We start from the raw sequence: 16,886 nt of genomic DNA, 5'->3' as shown, positions 1-16,886 counted from the left end.
AAACTTTGGAAAGTCAAAATAACATTGATCCAATTAATGTTAAATATCCTTTTAGTCCAAGTTAAAAATAGATAACAATCTTCTCTTTTTCTATACAACAACAGTTGTTTGCGTTGCGAATAATGAAACAATTAGCGAACGCTAAAAATCTGGGTCAATATAAAAAACTATCAAGAAAGGAGTGGGTGTAGTGAATGAATGAATATAGTTGCAACAAATCATTCATCCAATATCAAATATTTTCTTATTGACAATACAGATGTCGTGTCGCGATTTCATCTTCATTTGTTTCTCATGAGTGTGCAAAATCATAACCAACTGTGATTCTCATCGAATCTTGTATTATCTTATCATTTTCTGTATATTTTTTTTTGAAAAGGAATCACTCTGTGTATATTTTCTTGTGTGATTTCTCTTGAAAATTTATTTTTGGTTTAAATCCGTATTTATCACCAAATGTGTGGTAATCGAATGATAAACTAATTAATGTTCGCTCGATTTGATTCATTAGGTTGTAGTGATCTCCGTTTCGTAATAATAATATTAATGGAATTTGGATGTAAAAACTTAATTAACAATTTTTGTTTTGTTTATTTTGATTACTCTTGCTGTTAATTTGTATTTACAGATAAGACATTGCGACTCATCCGCGTCTCTTACATAACGCAGTAGTAATCTCGTATCAAAAAAAAAATTGAAAATTTTTGCATCGATCACGGATGGTGTGATTCGCGTATTTTGTTTTTTTTTTCTACATCAAATTATTGGAAAAAAACAGTTGATATTTGCATTTTCGAATGCTTGATTTACAAATATCACAATATCGTGATTAACATTAGCAACTAGTTATTCTAATTGAAGATTTTGCATGTAAACTACTGTAAAATGATATTATCGCATGTACAAGACTTATAATATCCTTGAAACACGATTGATTTTCTATTTGTTATAAAAAAATACTTTTAATGAAATTATTTCCTTTTTCAGAACTCAACTGAAGGCTGAACTCTACATACTAATTGGAATTTTTATTGAGAAGTTTCTGAAAACGTAACTCGTTGTTGATGGGCGAGCGAAGCGAGTCCTGAAAGGCAACTGCATTCTTCAAAATTTACTTAATAATTTAGTCAACAATAACGTACATTTTAAGAGTTTTTGTAAACTTTAGTTGCCTTTCAGGACTCGCCTTCAGATCGCCCATCAATAACGAGTTACATTTTCATAGAATCTATACTAAAAGTTCCAATTAGTACGATGTATTAAGTTCTATGAAAAACTAGAAACATTTTTCTTAGCTATTGTAATTTACGAATTTAAATTATTATTTGAAACGCATTACTTATAATCAACCAAAGAAGTCGTGTATAAAAAAGGATAAGAATGTGGTGGTAAAAATTTGAAGACATAAAGAAAAAAACTATAGCCGTGCTAAAAGATTTCTATTGTCAATTAAAGGAGCGTGTGTTGTTGTTTAGAAAGTGCGAGTTTCGGGCGACGAAACAAATAGTCGGTTGTTGTTCGGTTTTGCAACAATTTCCAAGCGAAACCTCCGTTCTTGCGTTAATTGCATTTACATTTTACAACAGAAACGATAATTCGAGAACAACACACACGTTCTCCTCTTGACTTAACCTTCTTCATTAACGATTTCCACTCTACCAACGACAGTCAAGTCCAGCACCGGGTTAGCACAGTGTTTATTACATAGTGAACGCGATCGCTTGATATATGGGAAACACGGCTGGAGTCTGCATCAAAGACATTTTCAACGGCAAAGAGAACAGGTGAGTTCAATCAGAAGCGATTCGAAATTTGCCGCGTCTTATCCTAATATCTCCATGGCAACGATAACAACACCATATTCAAACAGCAATTAACTTAATAACTTATTGTTTTACCCATGTCTCCATGGAAACCGAATTGTGTAACCCATTTCCCTCTGGGCATCTACGGTGGAGAATTCGTTTCGTGAGAGCGATAATTGCCGTAATTTTGAGAACATTAGTGAAATGTTTGTTTAATTAGCAGCACTCGCGTTCGCCGTTATTTCCTAATTTAGACTATATTGTTGTAGTCGAAAGTAATTTAGAGAAATCGGCCAGTTACAGTAAGCAGTTTCAATTTTAATTGAAAATCAAATTTAGTAATTTATTTTAACCACAGTTATCAAATTTAGATCTTAAATTAACACAAAATATAAGAAATGTCAATGAACTAAGTTTAATTGGATTTTGTAATCATTTATGATGAGCTGCAGCAGTACTCAACGTTTACTTAGTGTAAATGAAAAACAATTGCCTTTCAGGACTCGCTTCGCTCGCCCATCAATAACGAGTTACGTTTTCAGAAACTTCTCTAAAGGCGAGTCCTGAAAGACAACTGCATTCTTTAGAAATCATTTAATAATTTAAGTTTCTTAATCAACAATAACATACATTTTAAGGGTTTTTGTAAACTTCAATTGCCTTTCAGGACTCGCTTCGCTCGCCCATCAAAAACCAATGAAAAAATTAAAAATGAATAGGTAAAGTATTCATTGCTTTTTAAAATATCTTATGATGGGCGAGCGTAGCGAGTCCTGAAGAGCAACTGTAGTCAAGATTTTCAGAAAGTTATAATGATTGCTGTACTCTTTCATGGTCTGCAAAGAGTTTAAATTCTTGTATTCACAATGAGTCCTAAAATTTACAGTTGCCTTTCAGGACTCGCTTCGCTTGCCCATCAATAAGGAGTTACGTTTTCAGAAACTTCTTTGAAGGCGAGTTTTAAAAGGCAACTGCATTCTTTAGAATCATTTAATAATTTAAGTTTCTTAATCAACAATAACATACATTTTAAGGGTTTTTGTAAACTTCAATTGCCTTTCAGGACTCGCTTCGCTCGCCCATCAAAAACCAATGAAAAAATTAAAAATGAATAGGTAAAGTATTCATTGCTTTTTAAAATATCTTATGATGGGCGAGCGTAGCGAGTCCTGAAGAGCAACTGTAGTCAAGATGTAGTCAGGAAGTTATGATGATTGCTGTACTCTTTCATGATCTGAAAAGGGTTTAAATTCTTGTATTCACAATGAGTCCTGAAATTTACAGTTCCTTTAGGACTCGCTTCGCTCGCCCATCAAGTTCAGTCTGAAACTCTTAGTAAAACAATCTTAGAGAAAATAACGAACTTTATGATGAAAGGCAATTGTTTTTCAATTGCGCTATCTGAAACAAACGTGCATTATCAATAAGATCACCATGGTAACGATTCATTGTATAGCACTCGAATTAATAGTAGTAGATTGCTATGAAACATTGATAACATATTATCATCGATTGCATGGCATACACGACCCTAAAACATGATCCTAATTTGTTGTTACCTAGGTGATGAATTGTTTTCTTTGGCAATCGACGATGATCAATTTCGGTTGCATAAATTCGCGTCGGTTCTGTTATTTGTTATTTCCGTTAAAGTTAACGGATCGTTAGTTTATGCTGTGTGCGCAAAAACGTTAAAAATAGCGAGCGACGAATTCAGTTTAAGAAAACGCTGCAATATAAATAGTGAAAATCGCCTGGGAAACGTCGATTGAAAAAGCGCACGCTGTTATGTCATAATCGCGTTTGTGACAGGTCGAAAGTGTTTCAATTTTTTCTGTCCGTGTTTTTCACGTCTCCGGTGTGAACGTGTGCCACCACTATCATCGATATTCGATATTGTCTCCGAAGGGTCACCTTCGCCGCATCTATTCAGGTATGTTTAGATAAACGTAGCCTCGTTCGTTCGATCCAATCCAATCCAATTTATATATATATTAAAGTGTGTGTTCCAATTTACGAATGACCAACAGAGAGAAAAAAAAATATTGAATTAAAGCGACAACGTACGACGTTAAATAAATAATTAAACAAGAAGTGGAGTATTATATAAAGGAGATTAATATGCTTCGATGTTTGTTAATCACTCGACCAAGACCCATTTTCGGATTATTAATAATAAATAACGTTAGTGGTGAACGGTTCGAGAGACCGGCAAAGGTCAGGACGATGATGATGGAAGAAAGGACGTTTCTCATTGCTCACAGAAACAAAAGGTTCGATGATGATTCCTTGCCTTTCTCACCTGAAAATCTTGCACTTTTATTATCCAATTAACATGATAACACACCTTTCCGATAAAGTGAAAGGATTCATTACTTCATCATCATCAATCGCCTCATCCATTCGATTTATATTGCATAGTTACAATTACGCACGCAACCAATAGTTATTTATTTTTAATAGTTGGCACTCGCACAAAAATTGTCATGGAAATGTCAATATTGACATGTTTCAAATCGCAATAAAATGATTACAGATGGCATGATTTCATACTCACTTTCAACAAATTATTTTCATCAAAAGTTAGTTACTTTCTCATCTATTTTCTTAATAATTGGCATTAGCCTACAAACAAATGAAAACAGTTGCCTTTTCACTCTTTATACCAATTAGAACTTTTAATTGAGAAATTAATAATTTATTGATGTACAAGCTGAAGACTAGTCCTGAAAGGCGACTGCATTTTCTATATTTATGAAACCTAATAAATAAATTTGATTGGTCATTTTTAAATATTTAATTTCAAAAAATAATAATAGATAAAAACGCCATCTATTATTATTTTTTGAAATAATAAACCAATATTGATTTAACAAAGTTGGAAACACCTGAATTATTAATATTTTCGCTTCTATTGTGTCAAAGTACAAAGGAATAAATTCATAATTGAACGCGTCATATTTTTGTTTAATTTTTATTTCACGTGATTGTTTGGTTAATTATTTTTAAAGTTTTGCGATGGAAATGCAGGATGTAGGTAGCGTAGAAGTGTAATAATAATAATCCATTGTGCTCGATGCACGCACGTCCGAATCTAATCAGATTTTGAAAGCACTCAGGTTTTAGATAAAATTACATACACTTACAAATATTTTGTTCTGATGAATAAAAAGTAATAAAAAATTATATGTATATTTAGAGAGAAACATGCGGAATGTATCTGAGAGAGTCGTGCAAATTAACCGATTGTTATTGTTGCCATAACAACCGATTAAGAGGATTTCTGTGTAATTCATGTTAATTGCAGTAAACATATTGATTTCAGCCGTTATCATCATGTTTCGTTAGTTTAATTTCGTAAATAGACTGATTAGGATTCTGACCTCGATCAGATTAGGTGAGAAATGTTGCCGACTAAATCTATTCTACTACTCTATATACACATTATGGACTAGGTCAAAAACAAAGGTCTTTTGATGCATCTAAATTCAACAGTTAAAAAGTTCCATTTCCATTGGTTTTCATCAAATCATCGTTGCAAATCTAATTAACAAATGCTTTTCATTATCGTTAACTTCTTTAGTTTTATCTGTTGGCAATGCAACAAAGTTATATAAACATTATTAACCATTTTGGATTCTCATCCTAATCGAATGTTTCGTAACTATTTGCAACTAAATTACTCTTGTTAGATTACTTTCAGCAAATTATTCACAACTCATGAAACGCACGATGTTTTGTTAAATAATTATTAAAACAATCGCGAAATATTAATTTAAATCTTTCGGTTTGATAATTAATTTGATTTTCTATTTAGTAATTAAATTTAATTAGTGGAATTGGAAATGTGTCAAGTTTTGTTCGTTTTCAAAGTTTATGTAATCATTGACTTTTTTTTCTCTCCCAAATTTTCAATTAGACCGGAAATTTGACAATTATTATTATTATTATTATTATTACTATATTAGATAAGATATTTAGTAAATAATTGTTTCAGTACTCGAATCGAATATTTTGATTTTGTTAAATTAGTTACATTCTCAAAGACTTTTCAATCAAACTTGAATTTAATATATAGATTGAAAATTGATGGGCGAGCGAAGCGAGTCCTGAAAGGCAACTGTTTTCATAGCTTGCTAAGAACAAATGGAAAACAATTGCCTTTCAGGACTCGCTTTCAGCTCGCCCATCAAGTTCACTTTTAAAGCTTGATCAATTAATAAAGTCTTTGGGACACTAAGTAATTATTGAAGGGGAGTCCTGAAAAGGGATCGATTTGTTTTTTTAAATCAATAAATTCAATTTACGACTATTATAGTAAAATTGGTCCTTTTGAGAAATTGACAAAAAAAACTAGAGCTTCTAAGCAAAGGACTTTTGATGCATCTAAATCAGTTAAAAAGTACAATTTCCATTACTTTCAGCAAATTATTCATAACTCATGAAACGCACGATGTTTTGTTAAATAATTATTAAAACAATTTTGAAATATTAATTTAAATCTTTCGGTTTGATAATTAATTTGATTTTCTATTTAGTAATTAGATTTAATTAGTGGAATTGGAAATGTGTCAAGTTTTGTTCGTTTTCAAAGTTTATGTAATCATTGACTTTTTTTTCTCTCTCAAATTTTCAATTAGACCGGAAATTGGACAATTATTATTATTATTACTATATTAGATAAGATATTTAGTAAATAATTGTTTGAGTGCTCGAATCGAATACTTTGATTTTGTTAAATTAGTTACTTTCTCAAAGACTTTTCAATGAAATTTCCATTTAGTATATAGATTGAAAATTGATGGGCGAGCGAAGCGAGTCCTGAAAGGCAACTGTTTTCATAACTTGCTAAGAACAAATGGAAAACAATTGCCTTTCAGGACTCGCTTTCAGCTCGCCCATCAAGTTCACTCTTCATGCTTGATGAATTAATAAAGTTTTTGAGACGGAAACTAATTATTGAAGAGTAGTCCTGAAAAGGGATTGATTTGTTTTTTTTAAATCAATAAATTCAATTTACGACTATTATAGTAAAATTGGTCCTTTTGAGAAATTGACAAAAAAAAAACTAGAGCTTCTTCCTCGCGTGTCGTCGTCGTCGTGGACAGGCGAGGACATCACGCGACGTCGGTCGTCCTTTCCGCATGCGCGCGAATCTTTAATAAAACTACAAATCCCCGTTGCAGCGGGTATCATTCCGTCGTTTCCAAGCAACGAGGAAGTAGCCACGCAACGACAAGTACCAGCGGCAGAGAAAATCCTAAGGATAACAGCAGCAGTACGAGCGATTACGATACGGCGGACAGCAATAGTAAATCAAGAAGCAACAACACCATGTCCGAGATGCACAGGGACAGACTCGGTCAATGGGCTGATGGGGATAAGGGATGCACGTCGAGGACGAGCGGTCTCGACAGGCTGCGCGATCCTGGACTAAACAAGGTGAGCTCCATTAACAACCACCCTACATAGCAAATAAAACAAAAGACATTGTCGTCAACGTAACAAACAAAATACAATAGTCATTTATGTAACGCCGTTGCCAAGATACGATCACAATTGCAAATTACCTTAGTGACTACGCGCGTTTCCATTGTATATTATTATTATTAACATTTTTTTTTTCCTTGTTCGTTTATTTTTGGCTTACGACTAAAACAAATAACCTTTCAAGTGTTTTTGTTTGCGTCGCGACGTCACACCGGCGAATCGATATCGTCGTTTTCGAGGAGCGTCGAGACGCTTCGAAAGCGCGCGCGCCGCTATTCAAATTTTCAAAAACCTTGGAATTACCATTAGAGTTTTTCCTCCGCAATTCGACCTTAACAACTATTAAATTACTAGTAGACGCAAGTCATTTCCACAAACCAACTGAGGTTATCCTCTACACACATGTGGGGACTTCCGTTGTTCGCCGCACTTTTGTTTAAAAACGCGCCTTGCAATTGTTTACGCGGATATGAGCATTCGTTTTTTTTTTAATTTTTCCTCACCATAGGAACGTAATTGTTTTCTTTTTCAACTCAACGTAATGAGTTTCGATTTTTGTTTTTAAACAAAAGAAAACAGATTATTTTAAAGCATTCATGATAATAAATGCTTTTAATGAAACATTTTTTATTATGATTTGTTCAATGTTCAATGTTAACTAGTTTTATTTATCGCGTAACAATTTAAGCAGTTATAGACCTATTTTTATGAACTTTCAATAAGTCGTTTAATTTTATCGTTTTCTATTTGTCTCTCTATAAAAGCACGAATTATACTCAGTTTTTAATGCCTAAATTATCCATACAATTAACTTTCTTTTAAACTGCGAAACATGTACAAATTTCGCATGCAACGACGTTTAAAGTCCACCGTTTATCTGTCTATTTCGGTTTTTTTGTTGTTTATAACAAACATTTCGTGTTTACTTACTTAACTACACTCACCGAAGATTACAATTTATTTAAATACCGCTTGAAAGTTTAGTAATCTTCATTCAAAACGAAAGTATTCTCTTTAAACTTTTAAACCGGTCTTTTGAAATGTTTTAAATTGTAAAATAACCTTTGGTTATGCAAAAAAAAATAGAAATTTCACTCCTGTACTCATTAATATAATTTATTCAAAATATTCATCGTTTTTGTCGTTTTATAATTAAATTTTGAAATGTTTTTGTGTCCAATTGGAACGTTTTTTCTTTCTTGTTATTAGTTACAAAGCGTTGCATTTCTCTTATATAAATGTAGTGAAGAGAGTAGCGAGAGAGTGTTAGTTAACTAATTGGACTGTGGTCTCTCCTCGTAATCGTCCAATTCAACGCACACTACTTTCATCGAATCAAAGTCTACATTTCGTCGACGGAACGGAAAGTTCTCACTTGTTGCGTTCTTATGTATTAATTTTTTTTTCGTTTGTTCGCTTGGTTCGCGCTGACTACGAAACAAACAAAGTAGGCGTTGCAAAAAAAAAACAATTGAACAACAATTGTTTACATTTAAATTAGCCTGCTGCAATCAACGCGCTCACATTATTAACATTGATGTTGTTTCTACAATCAGGAATTTCAATTCAAACAATTTTTCATAACTCACTTTCAGCTCATCATAAAACTTGCTTACAATTTCAATTAGTATTGAGAGTTAATTTGATGGGCGAGCGAAAGCTATAGTTTTCCATACATTTGTAACGAGTTTTGACGACTACTACAGCTTTGCTCGCCCAATAAGTTTGCTGTAAAAACCAATTGAAATTTGTTAGGTAAAAATCTTTGAAAATATAAATAATTCCTGTTCAGGACCAATGAAAATTAATTTGTTAAAGTGGTTGCTATTGCGATGTAAATAAATAATAATTGTTTATTGATTAGAGCAGCAACAATTGTTTTAAAAACTTCAATTTTTTCGTCAACGTAATTGTGAATGCTCGTGTGTGTGTGGTGCGAGTACGTTGCTATGGTGATATAATAATGAGGCGATAAAATAAATAATGACCGGGAAGCGGGCAATTTTCGGAGAGGTGGCGGCGCTTCCTGCGTGACGTATCGGATACGAAACAAAAGAAAAGAAATTCTCTTTCTTTCTCTCGTCTTATGGCTTTCTTTTTCGCAAATCCGTTCTTCTTTCATCACTCTTGTTCTTTCTCTATCTCTCACGCCAACTCGATCATAACGATTTACGTCATTCATTTATTTCCTATGACTAATTCGGGACACAAGGTGTTCTCGATTTTGCAATCTCTTTTTACTTTCCACTTCTTCCGAAATTGCAACACCACCAAATACAAGTCAGAACGCAATTACACGCTCAAACCCAACGAATTTCTAACGATCTTATCGAGAACGCACCTTAAAACGCTCGTGGATTTTCCTGTTTCGCAAAAGCAATTAATAAACCGTAAAATTCCTCTGTTTATCCACTTCAGACTAAACAATATCGCTTCGTTTATACGCTCCAATCGCAAGACACGAATTGATGGATGGATGGATCAATTCGAGCGACTTTGACCTTAGCCTTCCTTCCTCGCACTTGGATGTGGACCAAAGTGGTCACCCAGATTATTCTCGCAGCAGGAAACGTGACTAATAATAATAATTCACTTTCATTTACTGCTGATATCATTTGTTTATTTATTTATTTATTTTTTAATTAATCTACAGCATTTTGTTTCGACACGATGTTTATGTTTTTGTTTTGATCGAAAGTCCTTAGTCAGGATGGCCGTGCGCGATTCCTCATTATGCAAATGTTTCGGTCGGCCGACTGCGATAATTTTAACGCTTGCTTCAAATTCGAATGTTTTTTTTTAAATTTTATTTCGGTAATAAAGTAAAAGTGTATCATTGACTCATTTTCCTTACCAAGTTTAATTAGCGTTGAGTCCTTGCGAAGGTTAATTAACCATTTTTTTTTTACTTTCGATCGAATCGAGATCAATTGCGTATAATAAAAAAAAAACTCTTAACTTAGCAAAAAAATTCATAAAGTTTTCATTAACATCTAATTTCAATTAATTTATAATAATTTATTTCCAATTGATTTTCAAATATCTAACATTTTCTTTTTTTACTTTTCGTTAAGAAAACGAAGTTGAAATTTTTACAAGCAATGCCATGATTACGATCTTTTTCAATTGTTCGTTTGTATCTTTGAAGCAAAAATAGAGTAGGCCAAGTGTGTTAAAAATAGAAATAAATAAACAATCGATGTTTACAATTGTTTCGTTTTTCGGCGTCGTAAGAATTGCGAGAACACATAGTGAGCTGTGTTTATTGATGTTTGTTCTTCGATTGTTTTTGTTTATGTGTGAAAAATGAGAATTGCAACAGTTTGACGTTTCTCTAGTGATTAAAGTTTTTAAATTTGTTTGATTAAATCGTTTTGTGCGCAATGTAAGAGAAGAAATGCGGCGGATTTTCAAACGGAAGTAAGGTTTTATTTGTTTCGTATTTAAGTAACGATTTGTTTAATAAGAAACAAGTTGAATGTGACGCAATTATAGATGCGTTGCGCAATGTTGTGGTTATTGTCTGATATATGCAACCAAATGTGCACGCAAAGATATTGTGTTATATAACTTTATATTTTTAATTAGTTTAGTAATGTTATTGTTTTTTTTTAATTAGGGTATGGCTTTTACCATGGAGGAAAGGCAAACTTTGGGTATCCAGGGATTCCTTCCTCCCAGGGTTAAGACTCAGGAGCAGCAATTGGAGCATTGCAGGATGTGCATGGAGCGTCTCGACGACGATTTGAACAAGTACCTCTTCCTCATGGAGCTTCTGGTTAGTTTATTGTTAATGTTTTCTTGTGGGTATAGAGATTAAAATTGTTGTTTTTTCTTCTTCTGCAGGACCGTAACGAGAAGTTGTTCTTCAGGTTGATCTCTGAAAATGTCGACAAGATGATGCCTCTTGTGTACACCCCGGTTGTGGGTTTAGCCTGCCAGAAGTTCGGTTTGGTTTACAGAAGACCCAGAGGATTGTTCATTACGATTCACGATAAGGGACACGTTTACGATATCATGAGGAATTGGCCCGAAAGCGATGTGCGTGCCATCGTCGTTACAGACGGTGAGAGGATCCTGGGTTTGGGTGATTTGGGAGCGTACGGTATGGGAATTCCTGTAGGAAAGTTGGCTCTGTACACTGCGTTGGCCGGTATCAAACCACATCAATGCCTTCCGATCACTTTGGACGTGGGCACAAATACTCAAACTCTGCTCGACGATCCTCTGTACATTGGATTGAAGCAGAACAGAGTGCGCGGACCAGAGTACGATGATTTCATCGAGGAGTTCATGAAGGCTGCCGTGCAGCGTTTCGGTCAGAACACTCTGATCCAATTCGAAGATTTTGGTAACGCGAATGCGTTCAGGCTTTTGGATAAATACCGTGACGGTTACTGCACCTTCAACGATGATATTCAAGGCACGGCTTGCGTCGCAGTGGCTGGACTCTTGGCTTCTCTGAAGATCACCAAGAAGCGTCTCTCCGATAACGTTATCGTGTTCCAAGGCGCCGGTGAAGCCGCTCTTGGAATCGCCGGTCTCTGCGTTATGGCTATGAAAACGGAGGGAACCAGCGAAGCTGATGCTAAGAGCAAGATCTGGATGGTCGACTCGAAGGGTCTCATTGTTAAGGATAGGCCGGAAGGTGGCATCACCGAGCATAAATTGCATTACGCCCAGAATCACGCTCCCATTCACACTCTCACCGAAGTCGTGAAGACTGTTAAACCTTCCATCATCATCGGTGCTGCGGCTATCGGCGGTGCTTTCACCACCGAAATCCTCCAGGAGATGGGCAAGAACAACGATAAACCCATCATCTTCGCTCTCAGCAATCCGACGAGCAAGGCCGAATGCACAGCAGAGCAAGCTTACATCAACACCGACGTAAATATTAATTTAAAAAAAAAAAACAAATAGAGCATTATTTATTTAACATATTGTTATTTTAGGGTAAATGCGTCTTTGCCAGCGGTTCTCCCTTCGATCCGGTCACCTACAACGGTCAAACATTCCATCCGGGTCAAGGAAACAACTCGTACATTTTCCCAGGAATCGCGCTCGGCGTCATCTGCGCCGGAGTTCGCACCATCCCAGAGGAGATTTTCCTCAGTGCCGCACAGGTAAATCCATTAAATCTTACAATTTGAGAATCTATTTAAAAATTATAATATTTTAGGCTCTAGCAAACATCGTTTGCGAAAATGATTTGGAAATGGGCAGATTGTACCCACCACTACAGCACATTCAAGAATGTTCCGTGAAAATCGCTGTGAACGTAGCTGAAAACGCTTATAAAACTGGTAAATAATTCTTACTCTTTTTTTTGCAGCAATTGCTAAAAATTGTATATTTCGTTGTAGGTCTTGCAACTGTTTACCCGAAACCGGAGAATCTGGAGGCCTTCATCAGGGCGCAGATGTACAACACCAGTTACGCATCTGCTATACCGCAGACCTACAAATATCCGGCAAATTTGTAAATATCAAAAGAATTCATTACCTTATATATATATTTTTTTTTGTGTATATGCGTAGGAAATGTTTTGTGCGGCGGCCAACAAAATTATTGTGTTCGCCGCTGCTGTGGAAATATATGATGTCCGATTGTAACAATAATAATAATAATAACGGCAAACAAATAGAACAAATTATCATGCAAAAACAAGAAATAATAGCTTTCTTTTAATAATATCAACTTGTTTGCTTCAGTTTTTGTTATCTTCTTGCAGGAGGACATCGTCATAGTTAATTGATATATTTTATATTTATTTATTAAACTTTGTATTATACGATTATCGTTTTATTAAAAATAAATGTGGATGCGGAAAAGCATAAAATAATGTAATGAAAACGACTGTTGATGTTCTGTTTGCAATCGTACAAAAAAAAACAAAAACAATAATTGCCTATAAACATTTCCTTTCATATCCATGTTACGCGGTACTTGCCAAGTAAAATTACTATCGCTCACGAAACATTTTTAATAGGTCTTGAAATGACAGCTGCCAACTTGTGTAAAAGCAATGAATATAGCAATTGTATTTCCTTTCATATCTATGTTACGCGGTACTTTCCAAGTAAAATTATTATCTCTTACGAAACATTTTAATAGGTCTCGAAATGACAGCTGCCAACTTGTGTAAAAGCAAAGAATATAGCAATTGTATTTCCTTTCACATCCATGTTACGCGCTACTTGCCAAGTAAAATTATTATCGCTCACGAAACATTTTTAGTAGGTCTCGAAATGACAGCTGTCAACTTGTGTAAAAGCAAAGAACATAGCAATTGTACAACTATAAACAAATATGTTGGTGAAAAGGTTAAGAAACACTGTTTTAGTCTATTAAAACTAAATTTATATTTATTTAAGATAATTTTATTTAAAAATACATTTAGGATTTGAGACGATCGAGTGGTTATAATTACTTGCAATCAATATCATTTTTCTCTCTTTTCATTTGATCAGAGACGCTTCGTACAATTTGTCTGCCAACTGTGTAACTTCCTCGTGATACTCGCAGTGTTTCTTCATAGTTTCACCGATGCAAGAATCACCGAAGTAGGCGCCACTAATCGCGCCCGTCATCGAGGCAATAGTGTCGCAGTCACCTGCCAAGTTCACCGCGAACTGGATGGAACGTCTGAAGGCATTATCCGTCTGCAATCAATTGTTAGTTTATCTTTCCTTTGTTTCGTACAAAACTTACTTCGATCCCGGGTATTTCCGAGTGAGCTCTCAGGAAACAATAGATGGCGGTTGGTACGGAATTAAGAGCGGCGATAGAATTCCCCAAGGATCCGATCACCTCCTCCTCGACTATCGGATCGTTCGGGTCGTCGCACGACAGCAACTCTTTGACCTTCAACAGTTGTTCCTTGTAAGGAGGCGTCGGCTCGTTCGGATCAACGATACTTTAAATTAATTCACGTTATTGTTGTAATTTGTTTATTGTTAATATCATACCCGGATTGATCCTGCTCGATGATCTCCATCTTCGCGATAAGTTCGTCGGCGAACTTCGTCACGTCGAGTTTCTCCTTCGGATCCAATTGGAAACTCTGGTGGACGGCAATGCACTGGAGCAAAGCCCCGTTCACGCCCAGCGAATTCGTGTGCGTGATTCTGGTGCATCGTTCGGCCGCCTCGATCATCGCTTCGTAGTTTCCGTTGAAGAAGAGACCGATCGGGGCAACCCTCATCGCACCACCGTTTCCGTAGCTACCGCTTCCATTGAACTGTTCCGCGGCGGGTCTCTGCAGGTCCTCGAACTTGTTCTTACGCAACTTCTTGAACACCTCGACGACGCCGGCTCCGTAACCTCGGCGAGGTTCCAGGAAATACTCCTGCACGAAAAGTTTAGCCAGATACTTAACGTCCAGGGGTGTCGGCTTCTCGATCAGGCATTTCGCAACGGATTTAGTCATAGCCGTATCATCGGTATAAGGCTTGAACGGAGCTATAGAAAAAAATATAATATCAATAACAAGTAATCAATTCACTACATGCCACTTGACAAGTACTTAACAAAGTAAATATGTACATAACCAGCAAAAAGTAGACAATTTAATAACTTTATAATTAATAAAATCTACATAATTAATATTCAATTAAATAAATTTTGCAAATTTTACAATTTCAAACATGCAAAATGCAAATCTCATAACAGCATGCCGCGACGAACGAAAAACAATCTATTTTTAAAAGAACACTTCAAGGTCTAGAATGCACAAAAAAAAACAACTGCATTCTATTACTCAATCGATGCAACAACTCACCAGAAAAGTAAGGTCCATCCAATTTATCAAAGTACTTTCTGACCATCGTCTTCAACCCATGTGAGAACTCTTCCCCTTCGTATGGGGCACCCATGCAGTCTCCGATCAGGGAGCCAAGCATTGACCCCCTGAACTTGCCCTTCGCAAGCACACTGTCCATAGCCTTTGCCATCACACACGCACAGTACAGATGACCTACAAATAAACAATTTGAAGGTTAAGAACGCATTCAAATAAGAATTTACTTATTACATGATCACTTACTTACACTCTATTACCGAATTAACGACTACATAATATTTAAGATAACATTTTGATAACCTTAAATTGCCCCAACAAATGAAATATTAAATTTATTATTTAACATGGATAAACAAAGAGATTTGTAAACAGTTTACGTTATTAAGCAAATTTAGATAATTATTGGAATTAATGCGATTGTGAAAATTTTAAATTTAAACTAAATTTAGTATAGGCAACCCGTGTTGCTTCTTTTATAAAAATTGATTTATCTTGGAATCCGATTGTTCTGGAATCGATTTAATGGTTTCGGTTAATTGGATTTGAGTATTTTAAGGGATTCGCGAATTGGATTAACGGTTGCGGCGCGGATTAATGTGGAAATTTCGTTGTTTGAAATGGCAATAGTTTTCGCGTTTTTGCGTTGGTGCGATTGGTTGTCTGGTGCTACTTGTTTGTGTCAGCTGAGCAGCGTAGATGAGTAACACGAAAATAAACTTGTATTGTTGAAAGGTCGAGTTTGATCGCAACAGCAATGTTTTAAGGAAGATGGTCGAGCCAATATTCGATTATCAATTCAGGCTAATATTGATCGGAGACAGCACCGTCGGTAAGAGCTCCCTGCTCAAGTACTTCACGGATGGCAAGTTTGCAGAGGTATGCTTCAATTGTTTTTTTCATGGACCAGTTGATGTTAGAAAGTTGTAATTGAAAAAAATGTAATGTTTTAAGATTTCCGATCCAACTGTTGGTGTTGATTTCTTTGCGAGGCTGATAGAGGTCAAGGATGGCACCAGGATTAAGTTGCAGCTCTGGGATACGGCTGGTCAGGAGAGGTTCCGATCGATCACAAAGTCTTACTACAGGAACTCTGTCGGTGCTCTGCTTGTGTACGATATATGCAAGAGGGATAGCTTCGAGCACATCCCACAGTGGATGTCAGAGGCCAAGAGGCACATAGAACCGCATCGACCTGTCTTCGCGTTGGTCGGTTGCAAAGTTGATAAAGTCAGCAATGGGGGACAACGCGAGGTGTCCAAGGAGGAGGCCAAAGATTTCGCTGATCAGAACAGTCTCTTCCACGTCGAGACGTCAGCGAAAACCGGTCTGAACGTGGAGGAGGCCTTCAAATCGGTAACGCAGGAGGTGTACAACCGGATACAGACTGGGGAATACAAAGTGGAGGACGGATGGGACGGAATCAAGACGGGATTCGCGAGACCGAACGGCATGGATTTCAATCTGGTGGAGGCGGAAGCGGCGAAATCTTCATGCTGTTAACTTCACATTATCATTTAACTTTTACTTTTTTTTTTAACTCAAATTATTCAATATTTTTACGCTCTTAGAGCAATGAACATTGAATTGTATTAAACAGGCGTGCACAAACAAATACGGTTCAATCCACACACGGAAAGCTTCACAAACAATTTCTTTTATTACATGTTCATTGTCCTCATGAGTCGAGGAAATATTATTTTTTTCTAGTCTATAAATATTTATATATTAATAACGATGAAAATGTTCGCGATTCGGCGGAACTTTTTCTATGATATGCGGATTTTTTT

At 35.7% G+C, this 16,886-nt stretch overlaps 3 protein-coding genes across 5 annotated transcripts; 2 read left to right on the top strand and 1 right to left on the bottom strand.

Annotated features, from left to right (window-relative positions):
* Nucleotides 1-1,713: 1,713 nt before the first annotated feature.
* On the top strand, nt 1,714-13,089 carry LOC108558589 (NADP-dependent malic enzyme-like). 2 transcript variants are annotated; one of them, XM_017915553.1, is made up of 7 exons: nt 1,714-1,784; nt 6,992-7,247; nt 10,915-11,073; nt 11,142-12,185; nt 12,251-12,421; nt 12,478-12,601; nt 12,662-13,089. In XM_017915553.1, the coding sequence occupies exons 1-7, from the start codon at nt 1,729-1,731 to the stop codon at nt 12,778-12,780; spliced, it is 1,929 nt and encodes a 642-aa protein (XP_017771042.1). In that variant the 5' UTR covers nt 1,714-1,728; the 3' UTR covers nt 12,781-13,089. The 2 variants fall into 2 exon arrangements, with proteins under 2 accessions (XP_017771042.1, XP_017771041.1); XM_017915552.1 differs by lacking the exon at nt 1,714-1,784 and adding an exon at nt 3,904-4,078.
* A 599-nt stretch (nt 13,090-13,688) lies between these two features.
* On the bottom strand, nt 13,689-15,507 carry LOC108558590 (poly(ADP-ribose) glycohydrolase ARH3-like). 2 transcript variants are annotated; one of them, XM_017915554.1, is made up of 5 exons: nt 15,343-15,507; nt 15,079-15,273; nt 14,267-14,759; nt 14,010-14,214; nt 13,689-13,960 (listed from the first exon to the last, which is right to left on the bottom strand). In XM_017915554.1, exons 2-5 carry the CDS (start codon nt 15,248-15,250, stop codon nt 13,757-13,759), a joined length of 1,074 nt encoding a protein of 357 aa, XP_017771043.1. In that variant the 5' UTR covers nt 15,251-15,273; nt 15,343-15,507; the 3' UTR covers nt 13,689-13,756. The 2 variants fall into 2 exon arrangements, with proteins under 2 accessions (XP_017771043.1, XP_017771044.1); XM_017915555.1 differs by having other exon boundaries at nt 15,347-15,507.
* Nucleotides 15,508-15,752: 245 nt separating this feature from the next.
* On the top strand, nt 15,753-16,843 carry LOC108558591 (ras-related protein Rab-39B). Its single transcript, XM_017915556.1, has 2 exons — nt 15,753-15,975; nt 16,051-16,843. Exons 1-2 carry the CDS (start codon nt 15,868-15,870, stop codon nt 16,597-16,599), a joined length of 657 nt encoding a protein of 218 aa, XP_017771045.1. The 5' UTR covers nt 15,753-15,867; the 3' UTR covers nt 16,600-16,843.
* The last annotated feature ends 43 nt before the right edge of the window (nt 16,844-16,886 follow it).

This window comes from Nicrophorus vespilloides, unplaced genomic scaffold, assembly GCF_001412225.1.
Source record: "Nicrophorus vespilloides isolate i.1.1-1 unplaced genomic scaffold, Nicve_v1.0, whole genome shotgun sequence".
NCBI classification, from domain to species: Eukaryota; Metazoa; Arthropoda; class Insecta; order Coleoptera; family Silphidae; genus Nicrophorus; species Nicrophorus vespilloides.
Note: the sequence above shows the minus strand (reverse complement) of the source record. Positions and strands in the feature narration are given on the sequence as shown.